The 24544-nt window shown below is 41.0% G+C and overlaps 1 protein-coding gene across 2 annotated transcripts in view; it reads right to left on the reverse strand.

Annotated features, from left to right (window-relative positions):
- Nucleotides 1-7302, reverse strand: part of CDH8 (cadherin 8) — a 166232-nt gene extending 158930 nt beyond the window's left edge. For both annotated transcript variants that reach the window (XM_069868319.1, XM_069868317.1), the window contains exon 1: nt 7066-7302. In XM_069868319.1, coding sequence (XP_069724420.1) covers nt 7066-7101 — 36 coding nt within the window. In that variant the 5' untranslated portion in view covers nt 7102-7302. The remainder of the gene's footprint in view (nt 1-7065) is intronic.
- Nucleotides 7303-24544: the final 17242 nt, after the last annotated feature.

Below are 24544 nucleotides of genomic sequence, written 5' to 3' on the forward strand. Positions count from 1 at the left end.
CACTAAGGAGCGACTGGAGCTAAAGGGCTTTCTCCCTCTCTGAAGTTTCACCTGGGTGCATTATCTGTTTAGCCAACCCAAGAACTGGAAGGAAAACAACTTGTGGGGCAGGGATGACTGCTGGCTAGTTACGGCTAGGGATTCATTCCCATCTCAGCTTCTAAGAGCAGGCACAGCATTTCTGGGATGCTTTTCTGTCTGAAAGTGGAAAAGGAAGCTTATCCTACCGTTCCTATTTATTTATTTATTTATCTGTCTAGGGGGTGCAAAGCCTTGGGAGGAAGGATGGTGGTGATAAATCAGGGGGATTCCCCCCCCCATGGTCCTTCCAGCCTCCTCCTCCCTCATTTACATATCTGGCTGGTGGGTGATTTTTATTCTCCGCACGAAAACTGCAACCTATTTCAATGCATGAATGCAGCCCTGCATCTATTCAACACAGTGAAAATAGCCCAGAGATTTATTCTATTAAAAAAAATAAGAAGAAAAAAAGAAGAAAACATGGGGAAGAAATGGGTTCTCCAGCTTTGGAAGGGACCCTCTGTGATCCAAAGTCTTACTGATCCTTTAAAAGGGGGGCAAGGAAAGGAAGGGAAAAAAAAAATAAAAAATGAAAAAACAACCCCAAAAGCAAAGCAGGAGGAGAAATAGCCACACCGCTACCACTCCAAGGGAATAATAAAATAATAAAAAAAAATAATTCCTAGGTAGCAAGCATCCCCTGTCATTTCCATTATCGGGAATTTCCAAACCTCCGCCTCGCCGCGCGGCTCCAGCGCAGCCCGATCCGGCCGCTCGGAGGAGGCAGCGCTCGCCCCCACGAGCAGGAGCGAAGTCGGGAAGAAACCTGCGGAGAGACAGCCCTGTGCCAGCCCGCCCCGAGCGAAGCGGATACTCACTGTTCCGAGGAGCGAGGCAGCCGCTCGCCGGCGGCCCCGGTGGCGAGAGGGAGGTAAAAACCCATCAGCCGGTGCTCTCGTCGCTCTCGGAGGCGGCTGCTGCTGCTGCTGGAAGCGCCGGCTCCCCGCATGCTAACGCGCGGCTCCCGATCCCTCCTTTCTGCACAAGCCCCCGGCGGCTCCGGGAAAGCGGGGATATTCCACAGAAATCCACTAATTCCGGGGCGGGAGCGCTCCGGCGTGCCTGCCTGCCAAACGCAACTGTGAAGTGATGTGGAAAAGTGAGCTGGGGAGCCTCCCCTGACAGCTCTTATTGGGCTGAGCGCGGAGGCAGGTCTAGCGCTTGGAAATTCGTGTAAGCACTTTGGGGGGGGGGGTGGTTTTTCCAGCCCCCCCCCCCCATCCCCATCCCCCTCCTCCACTCCCTTCGCGCCCCCCTCCTCGAACCTGGGATGCGCACAACTTTTCCCCGAGCCCCGCAGAGGCTCGTTCCCCCCGGAGCAGCCGCCGGGGCCAAGCTGGGGCATAGCCCGGGGGGCCGAGGGGGGGCAGGGCCCCGGGGAGGTGCCCCGAGCTCGGCTGGGAGCGAGGGGAGGGATGGAGGAGAGGATGGAGCGCGGAGCATCCTCCCCCGACCCCGGCGGGACCCCGCGGGGAAAGGGGGACCGGGAGCTGCGGGGACACAGAGGGCATCCTGGAAAAAAAAAAAAAAAAAAACAAACAAACCAAAAAACCAAACAAAACCAAAAAAAAACCGACAAACCCTGCTTTTCCAAGCCGACCCCACAGAGCTGCGGCTGTTGGCGGCCCCGGCAGGCGCTGCGGGGACACGGAGGGCATCCTGGAATTAAAAAAAAAAACGAACAAAACCGCTTTTGCAAACAAACCCCACAGACCTGCAGGCATTTCGAGGCTCTCCTGCAGCGATGTAAAAGCAAGGGTGGCGATCGGATGATGAGCAGGAGCCTGGACCAGCCTGGAGGCAAAGCGGAGAGACCTCAGCAGGGGTGGCTGAAGGGCAGCCGGCACTGGGAGCCCTTGGTCATCATCTAGCCTCCTGCTCGGCTTTAGCACCGACATCCCGCACAGCCCCAGCTCCTGAGGAGCTAGGAAGAGGTTGGAGGACCCTAAAGATCAGGTATCATCAACCACCTTTGACCGGGAAGAGCTGAAGGTCGCTCATCCCTTCCTAGGGCTCAGACACATCGGTGTGTCCCTGTCCCATGGGAAAGGTCAAGGCAACCCTTTCCCCACCTTCTCCATCACTAGTTTTATTCCTGTCTATGCTGCATCTGCGTATTGCCTATTAGAAGATTAAAAGTGTTGTTATATTTAATAATCACATATATCACAGCTGTAAAAGTTATCACCATCACCTCTATTTTCCCTCAACGTTCGATGTTCACCAATGGGGAAGGGGTCAGTCCGATGCTGTACGGACACAGTCACAGATGGTGACACTTAATATGGAAGAAAGACTCGGACTAGTCCCCAACTAGGACTGGTGGGGAAGCTTAAGTGCGCCGAGTTCTGTCCTCTTTCCAAACTTCCCTTGGCCAGCATGATGTTGTGTTTAAGACAAGCATCCAATGTGGTTCTGAACTACTTCATTGCTCAACTTTCCTTTTAAATGGCTGGTCATCTTAAACTCATCTTAAACTGAAACCCTTTTAACCTTAAGCAAAAAATAAGATGCCTACAGTGTTAAGATCTATGTAGGATCACGTAAAGTGGATCCTGATTTTCCTCTATGTAGTAAGAATATCATATCATTTAGTTTCCCAATAGTTAATGTTATTTTTCATGCTGATACTCGGTGTGTGCATGCATGCATACAAGACAATGAGTGACAGAAAGGGAGAGACCTGCATTTGGAGCTCTTCTGTGCTTCACTTATTTTAACTAAATGCAAGTTATTGCAAATAACAGGTGCATTTCTTCTTGCACAAATATTCATTCATTCAAATTCACTAGAATGTTGCAAAATGTCCCCAGAATTTGACATTTTTCAAGGGCAACGAAGAAACCTTGCTTCCCTCAGCCCTAACGTTTACTTTCCAAGCTGTGAGCCTGGGATGATTCCTTGGAGGAAGAAGGATGTAAAACACACAACAGTTACTTGCAGCAGGCAGAGAGCCTTGAGGGAAATACAAAACACTTTGCAGAGCGGTAGATAACATCAGAAACGTGGCTTCCCTTTACCTGGGGTTCCACTGAGGCAAAGGCTATTTTTCCACGTCCTTCCACCAACTGAACAACAGGGTGAGAATCTAAATGCTATCACAAGGGGCCATGAGGATGCTTGGTCTGCCTTTACTTATGGAAGTTAATGACAGTTTTCAGTTAGTTTTTGGTTTGGGTTTTTTTTTCCCCTATTAAGGTTTCAGTAAGAATAATTAAACATAACTTTTTTTTTAATTTCAATAAAAAAGCCTGATAGAAGCAACCAAGAATAAAAATACTCACTAATAAGAATGGGTTAGATCCCTCGAGTCTGAGCTTTAAACAGCCAATACAGTTGCTTGTGGGAAGAAAGCTAATGGGAGAGGTTGTACCTCCAAGTACAGCTTAAAAGTTTAGTTTTTGTTTTGATTTCAACCTTTGACTTTTACCATTTGTTCTATGTGACCTTTCTTGCAGTTGGAAATTACTGGGGCAAATGCTATGCTCTTTCATCCTCACGTTGTTGTAGGAGAGGGTGGTAAGTGTCTTGTGAAAATGGATTATGTCATCCATGGATTCCCCTGCTGGAAAGCCTTTCAGAGGATGGAGTAAGTCTTGACAGGAAGAAGTGTATGGATTCATATTTAATTTAAAAATAATCTTGAAATAGCAAAGGAACATTTAAAATTTTCTGCATCCTATCCTGATTTAATGATATTTGTCATGGTGATATATATACACACACTACGTCACATGGCACTGAGGACCATGCTGGCTAATAATTGTTTCCTCCTAAATATCTTAAATACTTATTACAACGAAGATAATACCTCTATCTCCTAAATGGTCATTTCATTTTTTAAGCAAAAAGCAGCTCTGACACTGATTGAAATGGGATCAAGATTTTTAGTTTAATAACTGTAGCAAAGAAACAAACTCATCTGCAAAATGTATGTGTCTGAGTACATCCTGGCTCAAACTGGAATTAAATTTTTTAATGTTAATCTTTATCCTAGAAGAAAAATAATACAGAACCTTCATAAAATACATTGGTTTGTGGTGTGGTAGGATGTTCTTAAGGGGATTTTTTTTCCTCCTTTTTTGGTGTCTTTGTGTTGTGGGTTTTTTGTTTTGGTTGATTTGGATTTTTTTTTTTGGAGGGTAGTGTTGATGTTGGCCGATTCTGACTGATAAGGGGGGAAAAATTAACCTCTGCTTGGAAGACAACCTGGAGATTTTCTTCCACGTTATTTCACTTCTATGAGTTGGAAGGATTAATAACTCAATGTGACTTTTTATCCATATACAGACAGGAAATATCTTTCTTTCATCTAAAAATGTGTAGCATAATGGAATACAAGCGTCTTTCCAACCTTTTATATTTTTTTGTGAAAACAGTTGTCGATTATCATATAATTCTTTGTTCCTCAGACTGCAAAGCAGTGCAATAAACTGTTTTCTGAAGACAGAAAATTTAGACTTTACTGCTTAGAAATACTCAATAGAAGTGACTTGCAATGAGCTTTTAGGGGGCAACTCAATCACAGCACAGCCTAACCAGGGCTGCTGCTGATGTAAATGTTCATCGTCATCTCATTTAAATAACAATGCCAAAGTCAGGAACTTGGAAGGGGTGGGGAGGGGGCGTGAAGAGAAACATGCCTGGAAAAGAAACCACTGTGCTAATTCCTCCTATTCAGATTTTATTCCATCAGATCACCTAGTAATGAGATTTTCCTCAAAGTACCAGTAGCTGATTTCAGTTTTTAATGCACAATGTAGAGCCTGATCCAAAATTACCTGAGGTTAATGAGTCCAGTGTGAATTACTTGATTAAGATAAATGACTTTACTGCAAGCAACTTTTGCTTACAGGGATTACCACTAGCACGCCACTTCAAAGTAATATTAATGATATAAAATTAATAACCGATCTGCAAGTTATTAAACAGGTTTACAGAATAGTGGTGTATCCGACCGTTAGTCTAAAGCTTTAAATTAATTCAATGCTGTTTTCTCAGGCAAAATCCAAATGCCCTACTGAGTTTGTACTTTTTGCTCAAGTTATATGAGGGATTATTCCTACTTATAATTTGCTTTGAAAGGCTGGAATTCACATTCCATAAACTAAGAAGAAACAAGGTAAGTCCAGAATATTTCTGAATAAAATATGTGCTTTTTATCAGTTCACTGTGCCAGCACAAAGACATAATTTCCTTTAGAACATAGGTTCTTATCATGGTCTTACAACCTTTAAAATCTGCTTGTATAGAGTTGCTTATAGTGATCCCCAGTTTTTGGGAAATCACTAAAGACCCATGTAAGTTCCATTATATAATGCTTACAACTTATACTACAGATTAAAATGCAGGAAATAATACAAATGGCCCATGAGATAGAGGTATATGGCTTGGAGCATGTTTCGGGTTTTTTTGTTCTGACAGAAACACTGAGAAACTGACCTAAGGAATTTGCAGAGGAATGCCAGGTCTTTATAGAAACCAAAAAAGGTTAAAATTCAGCATCCGAGACTGGAACAGAAAGCTTGAAAAACCCTAGTGAAGAAAGAACAGACCATAAAGCAGCATCATTCATAAACGACCAAAATGATTCTCAATCACCAAAAAGTACTTGCTTTCCAGTCTGGCTTTCAGTCAAAGACATCTAATCAAAGTCCATTCCCTTGTTACTTGATACATGGGAAGAAATAAATGCATTGATTTTGACTGAGTTACTTTTGCCTTGATTGGACAGACACATCTTATAACCATGCAAATTCCATTTGCAGCCCACGGACTGTCTGACAGAAACAAAGGTTTAACCCAACAGCAGCACTGGGGCTTTAGGGCCCTTAGCAAATCCTTTTCCCATCCCCAAATTACTCCATTTGGTAAAACAAAACATAACTAGTTCTGAGCTCCCTTCACTGCCTGGAGATTTTAAAATATATATAAAAAAACACCCCCAACGACTAATTTGTGTACCATATGCACCAGTGATATTATGGAATGCATAAAAATAAAAACACATTATCAAGTTTTATTATTCCTTGAGTACTGTTTGCAATTTGGATTAGTTGCTGTCAGGTTGACTGTTAGAAAAACAAACATTTCTTTTGTACGTCAAGCACTAAGATAAAGACAAAACAAAATTATATCAAGAAAGGCAATCAACCTTTTTTTTTTTGTACATTAGTGTTCTGGATACAATTTGGAAAGTTAATCTTTTGCTTTTTGTTTTCAGTATGTCTTGTGAATGTAAGTAACTGGATCTGTTTCAGACTGTGCAAATATTTTTTGCTCTACCTCAAGTGCCCTCTAGTGTGCAGTAACCAGGCAGGTTAAAATACATTTTTTTTTCCTTTTTCCTAACAGCCACTCTTCTAAATCCCAAGGTAATGTGTAACACTGCTTTTCTTCTCTAAGGAAAGAGAAATTCAGTGTGTGATGCATTAATTGTGTGGATATAAATGAATTATCTCCTTTATGTAAAATGAAATCACTCCCTTTGCTGTCAAGTTTTTATTCTCAGAGGTATTAGTTAAATAAAGCCCGATAATTCTTCCAGACATTGTGCAAATGTTGTTGAGATACAAACAGTTTAAAGTGTTATCAGAATCAAAACAACAGTCCTGTCTGTCTGCACAAGGAAATAAACACATTCAGCAGCAAAACATGACCCCAGAACAAGATTTAACAACAAACCCCTAATTATGCTGCTAGAGTTTTGCTGTTTGATTAGAAGCTGTTTGGTTTTTTAAATGTACTTTAAGGTGCTGGACATCACTGAGAATCATAGCTTCGAAAGTTATTTTTAGCTCTTCTAGGCAAACACAAATAGCCTCTACAAACACTAATTTGTGAAAAATGGAAATACTCTTATATAGACACGTATATCCCATTCTTTATCAGCAAGTGATAGAACAGGACCATAATGAAAGTCTTTTTTTTAACCAGTTTAGAAAATAAGTAATTCTACATGAATTTAAATTTAACAAAGGCTACCAAGGGACACAGGTAATAAGTTCTGTGACTTCTCATCTGTCCTGAACAGCAGGATTAATCTGTCCTTCTGTTATGCTGATGTGCTTGGTCAAAATTGTGACATTGTTTGGCTGGACAAGTTGTGTCACGTCTGACAGCGATACGAGGTTCTGTTCAGAGCTGGTTTTTTTGGATGCAGGAGGCAACGCACGCAGCCAGGCAGTCTGAGCTATTTAACTGTCACATCAGCAGGACAGGAGCCTATCCAACAACAGATGAAAAAGAAAGGGAGGATGGGAAGAGAGAGGATGTTGGGAGGTAGTAGTCCAGAGAGGTAAAATTATCAGGTGCTGCTCTGAGAACAAAGAACGAAAAATAACAGTACATGTACCTAGTTTAACTAATCCAATTATAGAATCATAAAATCATTAAGGTTGGATAATACCTCTAAGCTCATCCAGTCCAACTGCCAGCCCAACACAACTGTGCCTGCTAAACCATGCCCTGAAGTGCCACGGCTACACGTTTTGTGAACACCTCCAGGGAAGGAGGCTCCACTTCCCTGGGCAGCTAGAAATCATATTTCTATAAGCCTCCCCTGTGTTTGAAAGGCAAACTTAACACCTGTGATATCCACCTGCCTTTTTCCACTACATAAATGAGTTAATTCTGGAGGGAAACACTGAAGATTTTTCTTCAATCCTTATTTCATTGTGGTCTGACTTCAGAGCCAAGTATTCACTTTCAGGCGGGATTTACCATAAACTTCCCTGATAATAGCACACTCTAGATTTGTAATGGACTTCTGAAAGCTGATAGAAGAGGGATGGGTGGACCCCAGTAGAAATGAAACGCTTGCATATATGAGGGATACTCTACGAGGTAAGACAATTGAATGGTCTGTAAGTTGCAAAATCAGCAAGACTCACTGTAAGTGGAAAGAGCAATTGTCCCTGTATCTAGGCTAGGGCTGTGGTTTTCCAGTGAGGCACTGAGAGAAGCCAGCAGGATTGGTTCCTGTTTGCTAACTTAGAATCTTCCCTCCTTAGCACGATGGTTCTTTGAATGTTAGTTTTTGTAACCTAACTATTCCTCATGCATTCTGGAGGGAGCAGAGTTTTCTAACACGGTTTTGGCATATATAAGAGACTATCAAAATAGAAAACTAGACATCACAGTTTGCCAGTACCCAGTTTTCTAACACTTAATAGCCTAACAACCACACTGCACCCACACAATGTGGATGGTAGTAATACACCAACTAGATTTGCTCCTGAAACAATACCAGGGAGACAGTCGTGCTTTAGAGCAAGTACAGACCTAATGTACGTGTCAGTAAGGGCTAGACAGGTCTTGGTGGCGATCTGGAAAGAACTGAATTCATTACCATCTGATTTGGGTAAACTTATCCAGAGTGTGTTCAGCCCTCCATCGTTACGATGCAGTGATACTGGTGAAGTGCTATTACAGCAGCAACAAAATAGAGCTGCTAGTACAACATAAGTGGAAGTGTCGATCTGCTGGAGGGTAGGGAGGCTCTGCAAAGGGATCTGAACAGGCTGGACCAGTGGGCAGAGTCCAAAGACATGAGGTTTAACAAGGCCAAATGCCGGGTCCTGCACTTGGGGCACAACAACCCTGTGCAGTGCTACAGACTAGGAGAAGTCTGGCTGGAAACTGCCTGGAGGAGAGGGACCTGGGGGTGTTGGTTGACAGCGACTGAACATGAGCCAGCAGTGTGCCCAGGTGGCCAAGAAGGCCAATGGCATCTTGGCTTGGATCAGAAATGGTGTGGCCAGCAGGTCCAGGGAGGTTCTTCTCCCTCTGTACTTGGCACTGGTGAGACCGCTCCTCGAATCCTGTGTTCAGTTCTGGGCCCCTCACCACAAGAAGGATGTTGAGGCTCTGGAGCGAGTCCAGAGAAGAGCAAAAAAGCTGGTGAAGGGGCTGGAGAACAGGCCTTATGAGGAGCAGCTGAGAGAGCTGGGGGTGTTTAGCCTGGAGAAGAGGAGGCTGAGGGGAGACCTCATTGCTCTCTACAACTACCTGAAAGGAGGTTGTGGAGAGGAGGGAGCTGGGCTCTTCTTCCAAGTGACAGGGGACAGGATGAGAGGGAATGGCCTCAAGCTCCACCAGGGGAGGTTTAGGCTGGATATTAGGAAAAAATTTTTCACAGAAAGGGTCATTGGGAACTGGAACAGGCTGCCCAGGGAAGTGGTTGAGTGGATGAGGTGCTGAGGGACACTGTTTAGTGTTTGATAGGAATGCTTGGACTCGATGATCCAGTGGGTCTCTTCCAACCTGGTTATTCTAGGATAATGAAAGGAACTCACTTAATGTTGAGGCTATCTCCTTGCCCCCCAAAAATCGGTAACTTAAAAATTGACAGCATTCTGCTGCCGCTGTTCTGAACAAGAAATCTCTTAAGCCTAGACCATTTCTTCATGAAGGTGCCTTCAACCAGAGTAGAAATAACTTCAGTCCATGTGAAGGTGACCATGATAGCAGGTAAACAAAGCTATGGTTACTGAGAGAAGCAAAAGGAAAAACAGCACAAGCTTTGGGTTTCAGCATATCCTGCCTGAAGAAACTCCCAGAAAGGTAGCTTTGTATGGCCTTTAACCCAAATCTAATAGTAACTCAAGCTGATATTTGACTGCTAGTGCAAATAGTTGTTTGGGTTTTGTTTGTTTGGGTTTTTTTTTTTCCATTCTGAATGCAGCAAGAGATTAGGACTATATGCTTATTTCAAAGTCTTTTTCTCCAGGGATTTCTGTTTTGTTTCTTTATTTAATTAAGAGGGTAAGTCAACATATTGCCCATAAAGTGTTTTTCTTTCAGCAACTGCTGACAGTGTAGTTTGGCAGACTGATCTAAAAAGAAAAAGGTAATCCTGCGGTAAAATAAAATATCCATTGTCCCTAAAAATATTTTCTGGTGTATACATAACAAATATTACTAATGAAGGAGAATATAAATCATCTAAATCCCCCAGACTTAATGCTGAGGTACTTTTCTCTCTCAGTAAGTAGCTAAAAAAGCAAGAGTATGTAGAAGAAACATTTTACCGTAAAGAACTAGTTTTAATGCCAGTAATATAGTGACTCAAGTAAATACCTCCCGAAATACATATTCCACATTCATTTAAGAACTTTGATAGATGGTGCTTATTGTTAAATAGTACTGAATAATCTGAGATGGAGGTGCTGGAAATGATAGGAAACAACATGAAAATGATGTATCTAAGAGTTCTACGATTTGTTGATCCTCAGCTTCTTTGCAAGGCCTTCGAAGTAAAGAGACAGTAGCAAAAGGCAGCGTTCTCCAGGAATTGCTCCAGTCAAAGAAGCCAATTGAGCATAACTGAAGGAACAGTACCGCCTGATTCACTACTGTGCTAATTTCACTAATTCCAGCTTAACACTGGAGTAACGCTGTGGTAAAAGACGACCCATATTTTTATTTAAATTGAAATCTCTAATATTCATCAAATATTTATAAGAATATATAACAAATAATTGTGGCAAACATTGCATAATAAAGATGAAAGGGAAATTAACCTTGTGAATTTTTAAGCTGAAGAATAAAGACCATTACATTAATAAGACTTAATTATATCATTAAATATTTAAAATTATGTCTTCTAATAAATGTTTTTATTTAACATATTTCTTCTTTATCTATTACTTCAGTAAAATGCCTTTAAGATATGAACAGAAACCTAGCAGAGCTCTTTTTTTTTTTTTTCAATGACCATGCAATTACAGAGAAAGCAAAAGGAGAAGCCACATGTTAGTTCTTTAGCTCAAGGTCAGCTTTCAGGACAGAACAACCTGTACTTTCACAAACCTCAACCCCCTGCCTGGATGGGCTGGTGAGGGGCTGCACCTTTGCTAACCATTTTTCTTCAATTAATTTTTTTTTTCTAGGACTAACTTGGTTCTGCCTGTGCTGACGAGCAAAGTTAAGCTAGGACAAATAAAGCTTATCCGCCATCCATGTTTCTAGTGTTCCATTTAACACCTAACCCTGCTAAAGGGGTTATAGAGGACACTGTGTTCAAAAATCAGCTTCCAGCCTGCACTGATGACTCCTCCCTTGCCCATCACTGACAGAACAGAGCTGTAAAAGCAACAGCTGGAAACTATCAGGAAATCTGCAGGGAATTCAGCACCTTGCAAACAAGAGAAAAGGTTTGCTTGGAAAGGAATGGAAGGTACAAACTTTGCAAGCAATATGACCCACTCCATCGTTCCTGTGTCAATATCACAAATTATTTTCCTTACATTAACTTATCTCAGCTTATTCTTTCTAGACTTTTATGGCTATTCTACAGAGAAATCCAAGAAAGAGTTACTGCAAAGAGCTTCTGAACCAAAGTGAATGCCAAGCAACAGTTCAAGCCACAACAAGATTTTAGTCCTACCAGAAGTAAATTTATTTCTCTAGTACACATCCAAAATTTTTACTATCTCCCTATAATTACAGCACTTCAAAGTGACATTTATATCTCTTCAGTGTACTCCAATTGTTCTTTCTGCCTTGGCTGTACGTATAAACCACACACCCAGGCAGCTTGCACATCTCAGCTTTCCACTGAAAAACTAAGCATCACATGCAGTTGCAGAAACAATGATTAAAATCACATGGAAAACACTAACAAACCTAATCTAACTCATCAGCAATTCAGATTTATTAGAGGCTACAATTTAGTGATGCTTTAGGGGAAATTCTCTTCATTTACAAGCACACAAATATGAGGACTCCTCTGTTTATCTATTGTGCCTTTTCCAGTTCAGCCATTCTTTCTGTTTGACACAGTAATACTTTTTCTGATTTAATCCCCACAAATTCTTGTTTATTTTCATAATATTTTTCTGACTTGTCTTCTCTAGATCATGTGTTTTCTTGCTATGACTGTCTTCCCACTATCCCTCCCCATTTCCCTCTTATCTATCCATCATCACCCATACTGTAATTACAGAAAGCTTATTTGCTAGTAGACAGATGCATGAGGTTGCTGGCAGGAATACTGACATCATGCAGTCAAATACTGTGTGGAATATTAAAGAATCATATGAATTAGTTCTTAGTATTCTTGAGAGTTATCAAAAAGCCTGAACAAAGTCCAATTTTCTCGTTTACACATTGGATAACTCATCTGAAGCTAGGTAGCATTTATTTACGTTTGGCAGCTAAGAGTGCACCAGAGATACAATCTTTTAATTAACATGCATGACGCTGCAAGTATAAACAGGGATAAACACATATCCCATTCTATGTGGATGCCAGTCATGTTGTTACACTATTCTTTACAGTGCACAAGTAGAAAAGTGCCACAAAACAAAGAAGTACTGAGCTTTCTCTTCAGTACTTGCATAATAAGTGATCTCCTGGAAAAAAAAGTGATGACATTATTTGGAATAGCTGAGAAAAAAAAAAACCAAACAAGTTTCTCAGCCTTGTCACATCCTACTGCTTCATTTACCTAGGGCTCTTGAGGCAGCAGAAATAACAAGTGAGCTGCCACTAGTGTTATGCTGTACTTTGCCTTGAAGTTTCCACAAATGAAGCATCTATTTCTAACTGACAAGGTTCAAAAGAGTGAAAAGTGACACTAGGCTTACAAGGAAAAAGCTTAATCTATAGGACAAATAAGGAATAATACATATACTCTGAGTCAAATAGATCATTATTGAAGCATATGGCAAAGCTATCTTCCAGGCACACCTGCAAACCAGCACATTTAAGTGTCCCTGGCAACTCCTTATCAGCTGTGTCACCACTGAAATTTCACCTGAGTGTGTGTTTCAGTGATAAACAGTAGCATGGATAGTCTAAAAGGATCCACCACCATATCCTCCTTCTAAGTTGGTTAAGTTGACAAAGAAAAAATGAAGAAACTGCTAGCAGAAACAAGAGTGCTTGAACCTCCAAGCCAAAGACACTTTCCTATTGTAATTTTGTCTTTCCCTTTCACTTCAGTGTAAATGGACAATTCTTAGCACCTAGAATCATAGAATCACCAGGTTGGTTACCTGTAGGGGTAAACATGCACACCTGCTTCTATCATAGAGGTTTACGAATGCTCAGTACCTTGCAAGGTCTAGTCTGAAAAGTCAGTGACTTCTGTCATCCAGACAACAGGTTTATAATTTCATTTGCTCTATACATCAGCCCAGCATGTTTGGATGAGTGCACGGTTTTCACACAAACCTCTCTGTTAAAGTGCCTACAGGCAGACTTATACATATTTTTGAAGCGTGTCAGTATAATGCATTGTTTCCTAAAGGAATAACTGGAGTAATGCATAAGCAAATAGAAACTCAAGTTACACCATCTGAACAGATATAAATAGTGCTCATCCTTGAGAAATCTTAGAGTGCATGCATCCCTTCCTCCTCCTCAACAAGGCAAAGTGCGATTTACTATGTGGTTTTCCTTCAGATGAGGTATTAAAAACTGCAGTGCACTCTATTCTGTATTGGTATTAATGATACCTCTGGAATGGTGATGCCTTTGATATGTATTGTGTGCTGCTGACTGACAGCTCTTTCTAGCCTAGAAAGGGTCTTTGTCTTAACAGGTTTGTGTGGGCTGAGAACAGAGGCCACAAGAATATTCTGAAGTTGTGGATTTTAAATTAATATTAAGTATAGTATCATTAAATTTGAGATGGTAATATCCTTTAAAGTCACCCTAAACTTTCTTTGTCCGTGCAGGAAATTATTAGATATTATCCTGTCTTGGTTCTGGATATTCTTTATTGATATTCATTCTCAGAGTCAGTGGATGAGAATCCACTTGAGCAGCAGCAGGGACAGCAGAATCATCCTCTTTGTGCACTCTCTCTTGCATACTTGCTGCAAGGGCCCCCAAATTCTTTTATAAATGCTCAGAAGCAGCAATTTGATAATTGTGTGACTAATATCTCACTATCAGAAAGTGGTATCTTTCACATACAACAAAAGGAGATGATTCTAACACTAACAATGAAGGAAAGAGATTTAGGAAAGTGAATCAAAGGGAAAAAGATAAACTTAAAAAATTAACTTCTGGCATGTCTTTCTCAATCTGTGTTATAACCTGCTGTTTACAGTATATTACATTAAACAAACATCAGCTTGCAAAGTGATTCCACGTTTTCTTGCCTATTTCTTTTACCATACTAGTAATACTTAATCATTTTGCATCAAAGTAGTCTCACATTCTGCCATAAGATTTTAATTATGCAATCTGAAGAGTGAGCAGTGGTTAAAAGTGGGGAAACAAAAAAGAAAGGTTGGAGACAAAAGAAAAAACTCGACGGGGGAAGGAAATGTGATAGTTGTTAGGAATTGAAAGCCTTGAATAAGTCAGCTGGTTAGCGATCAGTGCAATGTCTGGTAGAGAGCCGTTTACTCTGCAGAACCATTTTTGCACTAGCACCGAGAATCAGTCATCTCAGCTGTCTCAGAGAAGAAAAGGACTCAGGACTAGTTGCTGAACTCCTTGGTCTCGGGAGCAGCCTCTTGAGGTCAGGCTGGAGAAACACCAGCAGGGCAACACGGGAAACAATCAGTGCTCTGCCCACGCTGAACCTGTTCTATGAATAGACGACTTCATTCTCTAGGCTTGTCAATCTGTCACCAAGAAAAAAATAGAAAGGGAACTTAAAAAGGTTATGATGTTATCTGCTCCAAAAATAGGATTTCAGTCATCCCAGAGAAGTGCTGCGCTTGGGTACTTTCACACAGGTTCTGCAGTCTGCTGCTATCTCCTTGCTGTCACCAGTACTGAGCTTCTTTTTGGGACTGCTAAAGGTCACAGAGCATCAGGGACGTGGAGGGATACCTCCGCTTAAATGACCATACAAAAATGTCTTCAGGATTAATGAGACGTAGAGAGAATTGAAACAGTCTTTTTAGGTTTCTCTGCTGTTGTTGACAATGCTAAAACAAGTAGTGCCTTCTGTTATTCAGCACCATCTCAAGTCTATCAAAGACCAAAGGTTAGCTCCTAAAAAAAGGATGCTGCTGACTGAACCAGTCGGGCAGCCTGGTTCTGAGCTAACACGACAAACAAAGGATCACAGAATGCAAAAGCAGAAAAGGCAAGTGGAAAACAGTTTGAGAAAAAAAAAGGAAAACAACCAGTAAGCCTCAAAGATTCCCTTTGAGAATGAAAAGAAATTAAAGAACGCCACTGTTCACTTGACTTTGAAAGACAGAGTTCAATGGCATCAATATAAATTAGAAGGAAATCATCTGGTATGGAAGCAAAGACACTAATTCAGTTCTCAGGGCAAAGCAGAGGATGGCAACGGTAAGTCTGACCCTGTAAGGTGTGAAATACCACATGGTAGCCTACGAGCATCGAGTGCTCAGCACTTCTGAGGGTCAAGCCTTTGACACTCTGGCATTTCAGATTCAGTCTCTCTATAGATTAGGATTGATCTCCCCTGTCTCTGGATAAAAAAAAATAAACAAACTGTAACCTTGAAGTTGTCATCCAAACCTGGAGTCCAGCCAAAATAACGGAGACAGAATCCCCTTGAGAAGGAGAACAGCAACCCAGAGGTCAGTACTGATGCATCAAATAGAAACAATGGATTTCAATAAAGCAAGGACTTAAGTCATTTCAGTTTTACTCAAAACTAAAAAGTGTAATCATAAGTTTTTTCCTTGTGAAATGCGGAATTACCTCTGTCTCCATTTAAACACTGATACTCAGAGGGTATCCTAATACTATTCTGCATCTGAAAAAGCACAGAGACCCATTTGAAAGCAGCAGTTATAGAAGACAACATCCTTACTCTATGGCAATAGCATAGGGTTTTGCTACAGTCTGTTGGTTTTAGGAACAGAAGATGATGCCAGCAGCTTCAAAGCTGTACAGAGGAAGCAAGCCATATTCAAGCTAGGAATGGCAGCAGCCAGCTCTCCAGAGGGAGGGATAACAAGTGGTCAAGATTTTCTCATCCATTGCAAAACAAATGAGTTCAGATGCTGGGGAGGTTTTCTGCTCTAGGTGAGGCCATAGTCTGAGTTCAAACGAATAAAGAACTCAAGCAAGCTGGTGTTTCTCTTTCCTCAAAAGCCTAAAGCTCTACCTCAGATTTGCTGAAACTGAGGAAAGCAAAGACCACAGAAGGATCTGTCCAACATTTATGCTTAAACATAGGTCATTACGATGCGTTCATTGCATCCGATTTCCTCACTTATAATGGAGCAACACCCAGACGACACCAAGCAAATGTGCAACTGTGCAGAAAAATGCACCCTTACTGAGTTCCCTGTGGTTATCCATATCTAAAGTTCCAGATATTTAAACTTCAGACCTGTGGATCATCTGTCTAAAAATAAGCAGAACGGGAAAGTAAATGGGAAACCATGTAATAGTGTACATTATATGTAAAAACAGCTGCCAAAAAAACACCTAAATTAAGAGACCCTCAAAGATTCAGCCAAGAGAAAAGTGCTGCATAAATAGGAATAGATAGAGAGAAGGAAATATTTTGAAGGAAAAGTGCAAGAAACTTGATTGCTCCATCAGCGACTATGCTGGTTACACAGTACACCTACCAGGAATGCATTTTATTCTCTAATATTTATCACTTTTGACAGTCACAGGTGTTCCTATTTCAAAAAGATTTTAGCAAATGCCCCTAACTGTGTGACATCTGGATACTGTCATCACACTAACAAGAGGTAACTTTTGCCACTAGGCTCTGCTCTGGCAGATGTTTTTTTTACTGCCACTGCTCATTTCCTTCTCCGTTAAAAAGGAAAACTTCAGCTTTCACTTATGAGTAGATAGAACTCGTTCTTTTCTACACTATGAAGTTAATCACATCCTTGGATATCATTAGCCCAACCACAAAAAAAAAGTTAAGTAGAAAAGAGTTTTACTTGCTAGAATACTGGGTCAGATTCTCAAGTAATATAAATTACAGGCAATAGAACTGTTATGATTAGTACTTTTTGTTAAGTAGCCTTAGCATGTTTACCATGTTGTCAAAAAGAGCTTTTAATTAAAAAAAAACACCTCCCTGGAAGGAAATGGAAAGTTTTCTGTAAAACTACAGAGAGAACAAGCTGCTTTGAAGGAAGGCATAGCCAAACTTAAGATATCTTGCAGACCGTATTTCCCACAAAAACATAAGAAAAAAGAAAATCTTTGGAGACTCACTGTTTCAGGAACCCTATGAGTACAGTTACCACATTGGTAAGTCCCAGAGAATATCAGTTTTATTCAGCCACTCAGGCAATCCTGAGGGTTTGTGGAGTGTGCCCTGGGGACCTCAGGTCTTCCTTTGGCCAGAAAGGACCCTTGGCCACTTGGCTTTTTATGGTGTCTGGTGCTCTGCCAGTAACTTCATGATTTCATTAGGGCTTCATCTCTACAATAACCTAACAGTGAGCAAGCCCCCCTGACCTCAGATGCAAGCCACCGCATGGCGAGGTGTCTGCAGAACACAGCAGATCAAGGGGAGGTTACTCAGCCGACAGCTAGGAAATCGGATGCTGGCTGTGGTTCACCGAGTCCTGTCAAACACGCTACAGTTTGCAAGATTGCCTGGCTGCTAGAAAGCTTTTTCCTGATGAAATCACCTTTGTTGGGACAAGAATACAACAGAAGACGTCTAAAGTTTTTGCAGGAGGGTTTTTACCAACTTGTACTTTGTTATTAGACCTTGTATAAGAAAACAAAAGTGTATAAAAAGAACCTAAAAAGCTATGCCAAAAATACACTGAGCTAAACGATCATCTATATTAGATGACTTCCCCATTCACAAGACACACTATACTTTACTATTAACTGGCAGAAAAAGACAATCAAAGTAACAAGCCTATGATTTATGCCCAACACACCAGAGAGGGGCTTGTGCATAAATCCAGAGTGAATAAACAATCCGGAGTGACTAAAGAATAAACGCAGAGTGAATCTCAACAATCCAGAGTGAATAAAGAGCAAGAGTATCACGAGGACCGAAAAAATGATAGGATAATGTTTAAGTAAACAAGATACTACAGTTGGTACATTACTAAACATGGATGTAAAATTGCATCTAGACATTTTTGAAAGCATGAACATCAAAGGATTCAACAAAATGCCACAAGGTCTAAGAACATTCCAATTTTATGTAATGTATTAGTATCAATCTGTCAGATTGGACAACCTATACTGACAGGGATATAAATTCTAGTCTCTGATCTGAGGGGTTTTTTGCATATTCAATTATATAAAGCATTCTACACTTATGCCCAATTCTGTAGGAAATTAAACCCTATGATTATCAGTTGCCTAACAACATCAATGTTATAAATTAAAGGCTTTGAATAATGGCCAGCATGCTTCTCAGTCACATTTCAAACTTTTAGAAAATAATTCATTTTTGGCAGACCATCTGACAAGTTCATAACTTTTGATCAAGGCTTATATTATGTGTCATCAGAATTCTTTTTTTTCATCTCATACCTATCAATTTTGTTCATCAAAACCTAGGGCTGTTTAAAATGTGGAAGAAGTTTGGTGTGTTATATGGGTCATTTATTGAAATCAAGAACATGATTTAACATTAATATCCATAAAAATGATTAGAAATTATGCACTGCAAATCCAGATCAGTTTGTGGCTTTTTAAACTCCACTGTATAACATAAAGCGACTTCTCAGTAAGGGACAGAAAAATTCCAGTGGAAAAAAATAGAGTTAAAAAAAAAATCTAGCTTAGTTGAAGCTACATAGTGTATTAATGTTATTCTCAGCACAGCAGGGTATTACTAAATAAGACTTGCATTTATGAATGTTGTTTTTAAAAGCAAAAACTAGCACCTTTGCTTCAAATGCAAACTAACCTCTTTGTGTTTCCGAGTTCCAGTTAAATCTCCTGCAGAGCTACAGCCCCACAACGTAAGAGGTGGCCTTTGCTTTTATGGAGTGAAGCAGAGTTATCACTGTTAACCAAAACAAATGGAAATAATATAGGAATTGTTTTCATTCTTTGGGACCAGCTTTGGGACCAGACATTTGGGCAGCCAGTGTCTCTCACTGTAATTAGGGCTGTCACCGTGTCTGTACCAGAAGGTGGATCTCTGCAGAGCAAGTGGCTGTTCTGAGACACCAAGCAGCTCTGCAACATGGGAAAACCAAAAACTGTTCTATTTTGTTGTTGTTTTGAGTTGTGGAAGAAGATCACCAACTGAGCATTCAGTGCATTAAGGATGACAGTTGATTTCTGCTGTAGCAAATCCATACTTTGAGGCAGGAGAGGCGGAGGTGTGTGGTTTTTTATAGCACAGGTGTATCTCTTACATTCAAATTCAGATGCATCTGTAGTTGCAAAGCTCCAATGAAAGCATATCCTAACCTCTAGCACAATATTTGCTATGGCTAATAGCAGAGTTTTCCTATTTTGTGATCCAGTTGGCTTTAGACTGGAGCCAGAACAGAAGCTGACATAAAAAGAATGCATCATCAGAGCACAGGCTTGGCTGCATAACGTGGTGGTGTAAACCAGCCAAGATACTCCTAATTATTAGGATTTAGTGCCATGCTGTCTACCACCACTGATTTATCATAACTATTTTTTTTAAGAACATCTTGCAGAGATTTTATTCCATGACTAAAACAAAGACTTATGTGCAACAACAAACCAGCACTAAATGAACACAAATTGTAGGCTCCTCCCACCCACCAATTAGGTGAGAATTCTGAATCTATGAAGATATTTCTAAAGTTAATGGAGTTGAATTTGGACACAAGACAGCACAGGGTATATTGTACTGGGAGTGGCAGCCTAACATCCATTCTGTTGTCTCATTTTACCCTTTCAAAAACACAGCCAAGTTGTCCTCTTTATTTTCTTCCTATTTCTGCCTTGGTACTTAGCTCTGTAACATTAGAAAGCTTGGAACAGGAGCAGGAGTGTAACACAAACCAAAAAAAAGAAATTAAAAAAAAAAATCCATTAACTCAGTACATTTAGGAAGGTTTTTTTAGTCCTGTGTTATTGCTCCTTCCCGACTTCCACAGTGCATCAGCTATTTATTCCCACAGCTATTTATTCCTTGTGTGTAACCTGCACTGGCTTTACTGTGCTTTTCTTTTCCATCATCATCACAAAGGCAACCTCCATAACAACACAAAGAACGCTTTATAAAGGTACCATCAAATAGGTTAAAACCCTACGCTGTGTGAAAAACACCTGGGAAGCTGCAGATCGCATTCCAGTACAGGACAGCTGTAGCAGGGCCAAGGGGAAACCAAACAAGTCACCTGCCTTGGTGCTCAGACAATTGCTCCAGATCTCATTGCACACCAGATAGCAAAGCACAACTGAACATAAATTCCCTGCCTTCTGTCTAGTGGATTGTAGATTTTGGATACAGCTTTTTTTTTTTTTTCCCTGCAGCGACCTATTGCTCAAACCCTGCACCAGCGATGTTTATTAATAACTGGGGCTTTACAGCTCCTCGTGCCATCTGCACTGCCTGGCCCCGGTCCCCACCCTCCCCAGCGTGACCGACGCGCTGTGCCATATTCCCGGGCGTACGACCATCTGACTGCTCCTCGCCCACCCGGCCTGGGGGCCGACAGCCAGGACCACGGGGAAAAACGAATAGCGGAGGTGCTGCACTTGGATGAGACCGAACGGTGCCGCAGCTCGGCCAACTGGTGCTTACGCCCTCGCTTCTTGAATCAAATGCCTCTCACTTTCCAGGTTTCCATTAGAATTTTAGCTCAAACATTATCCTTATCCAAAACGGACCTCTGCTGCAGCAAAGGCTCGGGCTGTAATGAGGTTGCCAGGGAATTGCAAACAGTCTTTTGCAATAAAACCATTGCCAAAGCAACTCCAGGCCTTGTCAGAAGCTCCTAAACATGCTTGCAACTAGAAGGTGACACCAGCATTCCAGAAACAGTTGCAGGCAGTACAAACCGTGCAATTGCTAGGGTGTTGCTGTGATTAATTTAACTTAAATCTGTGCTGAAGCATGATGACAAACAGATTTTGGAATGAAACTGGGATGCTTCCACTTCAACAGTTACTCTGACCATGCAGCAGGGGGTTGTAACCGGATGGTCTTTACAGTCCCTTCCAACCTCAAGCATTCTGTGATTCTATGAAATAGCTGTTGTCCTTGCTCCCTCGTGGGTGGAAGTCCGCAGAAGCTGTGCAAGCCTGTGAGGGTACCTGGCTGAATCCCCGTTTGTCATGACGGAATCCGGAGTTTGTTGCTGAGCAAAGGGGTTCCCTTTGAGTGACGCGCTGTGCAAAGTTAGAACACCTCGATCAGCACTGCTTATGCTGTTTGGGGCTGCTCCCACTCAAGTGCTCTTTTAGAAACAAGCATCTTCTTTGCTGTGTTGGACAGGTCTGTCTCCCTTCTTGCTTCGGCATCGGAGCTGCCTACGAACACAAGGCTAAATTCAGACAAAACTGTAAAGAAGTCTGTAAACCCGCTAATGTCAAAATCAATAGCTTTGCCGTTAACATCCCTGCGAATGAAGTCAGCGCACGGAAATAACTTTTTCTGAAAATATATTTCCTCGGTCGCACCTGATGTGGTGATTCAGCTTTGCTAATCCATGCATTTAGTGTGTGCCCTACATCCTTTTTACACATAACACCTCAATTTCACAGACGAGTTCTGATTACAGGAACTTATTGCCCCATATAAGAGAACAAAAAACCGATGACAAATCTCTTTCAAGGGCAGTGTAATTAGACCCTAGCAATTTATTTACTTCCTTTGATTTAACTTGTGTTTTCCTATTTCTTGACACGCAGAACTCTGACCCTCTTAAGGCTCAGAAGACTAAACTCAGACTGATGTGTAGAAGATAAGTTCTATATCTTTAAATAGCTATTGATGTTTTATCTTTATAACCAAGTATATGCTATTCAGTACAAAAGCAAACATATTTTGGAGTGTGTTCTTATAAATTAGGTATTGATGAAGTCCTTTTTGATAATATAAAGTATATTTTACATTGTTGGAAGTACTGTTGCACTACCAATCTTCCTAAAAGAAAGCAAAGAACATGTAAATCCCATTATAAATGCTGAGCAAAAATACAAATATTTAAGTAAAAATGATAAAAAGATATGACAAATAGCTGTAGATAATTTTCTTGGATATATTTCTCTATTAAAAATGTATAATTTTAATAATATACGAAGTTACATAACCCCCATCTTTTCTCAGAGGACAAAAATTGCTGGAATTTCTTTAAAAGGTAGATATGTACAGATAGAGAACAAGGAGAAAAATACCATGAATGCTCACCATCTCCCCCATGTCTGATACACCAAAGTTTACCGATTCACAAGCATTGCCATTTCTTGGCAAAACTAAGGAATTTTATTCTGAATTCACTACTGTTTATGAAACTTCTCAGATTTAGTTTACGTAACAGGCAAAACCCACCTCCTTCACCCTGTACCATACAGAAGGTGGAAGAAAAACGTAAATAAAACTACAGCTGTGTTTTTCATCTTGTTTTGTAACAGCAAAAGTCATTAACAAGAAATAATCCTCCAGTCTGCTATATTGGCTCTCTTTCATCTATTTTTGCTTATGTTTTGTTGAAATCAACACCTTCTATCAGAACAAGAATTTCTGTTTCATTTGTTTGCTCATTAAGAACAAGAAAGTGCATAATCCAGCAAGGCTTGATGTACAGATGAAGCTGTCAAGAGCAATACAAATTCTAACAGAGTAGTTTCTCAAATGTGATAATTACTATTTATTTTATAGGCTTACACACGACATTCTCTTATTAAAGTAACTCCCACTTCAGCTTTTATTATTAACCGCACTTTTCAATCTCTTATCGACCCCAAGCAAAACTGTATTTTTCTGCACAGCTACAAGAAGCTACCACTCAACATTTATTTTACCAGGAATTATTCTCAAAGCTATTTCCACATCTTAAAAGGTGCTTCGTTTGAAAATACCGATAGCATCCATTAGAGATTGAAATTGCCCTTTAGAATAGACTGGATAAATCATCATAGTGTAGGGAAAACCAGCAGGACTTTCTAAAGCATTTGGAGCTAGTCCAGCTGAATTCCCATACAGATCAATGCGGTTTTTAACACCACTTTCAAGGACAACAGCAATCAGAAGGAAGGGCCCATGTAGCCGCTTCATGCAGAATTCTGTGCCATTACACTCAATAATTGTGGAGACTCCACAGACCTGCTAAAAATCGGTAGCTGGCACAGTTGTGCCAACCTACGGTTTCATCCAGAAACAGAGTAGGTAATCCCTCTGTCAATGTTTCATACAAGCAGACTGCAGTCTGTCATAGGTCCCTACTCACTCTTCTTTGGCTGCAGATGCTCTTTCCAACCATTGATCGCTACTATCTCCTTTATTATTTATCCTTCCATGAGTATGAAGTCATGACCTGTCACAATCTTGGTTTAAGCCAGTGTTCATAGAATCACAGAATGGTTTGGGTAGGAAGGGACCTTAAAGATCACCCAGTTCCACCCCTGCCACGGGCAGGGACACCTCCCAATAGATCAGGGGCTCCAAGCCCCATCCAAACTGGCCTTGAACACCTCCAGGGATGGGGCAACCACGATTTCCCTGGGCAACCTGTCCCAGTCCCTCACCACTCTCATTGTGAAGGAATTCCTCCTTATGTTTAGTCTAAATCTGTCCCTCTCCAGTTTATACCCATTGCCCCTTGTCCTGTCACCACAAGCCTTTGTAAACAGTCCCTCCCCAGCTTTCTTGTAGCCCCTTTCAGGTACTGGAAGGTGTTCTCCTGAAAGGAGTTTACTACTGCATGTGGACAAATGTACCACCACCTACAAGATGGAAACCCACTGACACCAAACTACTTCATACCTCCAGGAGGAAACCACTCTTTCCTGTGCCTGCCTAAAGGAGTCTGTTACATGAGTACCTAAGCACTATGGCAGGAGCGCAGGGGAAAAAGAATTTGTACCGAAAAAATTAAGTTGGAAAATTCAGACTAAATTAAAAACCCAGTAACCACAACACTAGGAAGAATTTCTTGCGGGGAAAAAAGGAAGAAGAAGAAATGGAAATCCCATGGATTGGGTAAAAAAAGGAAAAATAACCATAGAAAGGACCAGCAATAGTTAACAGGAGCAGAGCAGAAGAGGGCAAGATGGAGTGTGTCCAGCGGAAACTGAGCAAAGAGAGTTCAGAAAGAGCAGAAAAGTCACAGAAGCTAGTCGAGAGACCACACTGGAGGAGCTGCTAAAAAGGAAGGCAGATGAGATCAGAGAGTCTTATGAGACTGAGATCTCACCTGACCTGTGAAATAAGTGTTCTTCTTCAATGGTTTTATATGTATTTTTGTTACATGGATGGTAGATTTTTGATCGTATATGCTTTCAGAGATGCAGTGCCATGGCAAAGCACACCAGCAAACAACAAAGCACAGTGAGTTTGGCAGAAAGCATGGGATTTTAGGGGATTTTCACTGAACATCTTCAAAAAAGCACAGCTGACAGAAAACACTATTGAGAT

The sequence above is a fragment of the Phaenicophaeus curvirostris genome, chromosome 14 (genome assembly GCF_032191515.1).
Source record: "Phaenicophaeus curvirostris isolate KB17595 chromosome 14, BPBGC_Pcur_1.0, whole genome shotgun sequence".
NCBI classification, from domain to species: Eukaryota; Metazoa; Chordata; class Aves; order Cuculiformes; family Cuculidae; genus Phaenicophaeus; species Phaenicophaeus curvirostris.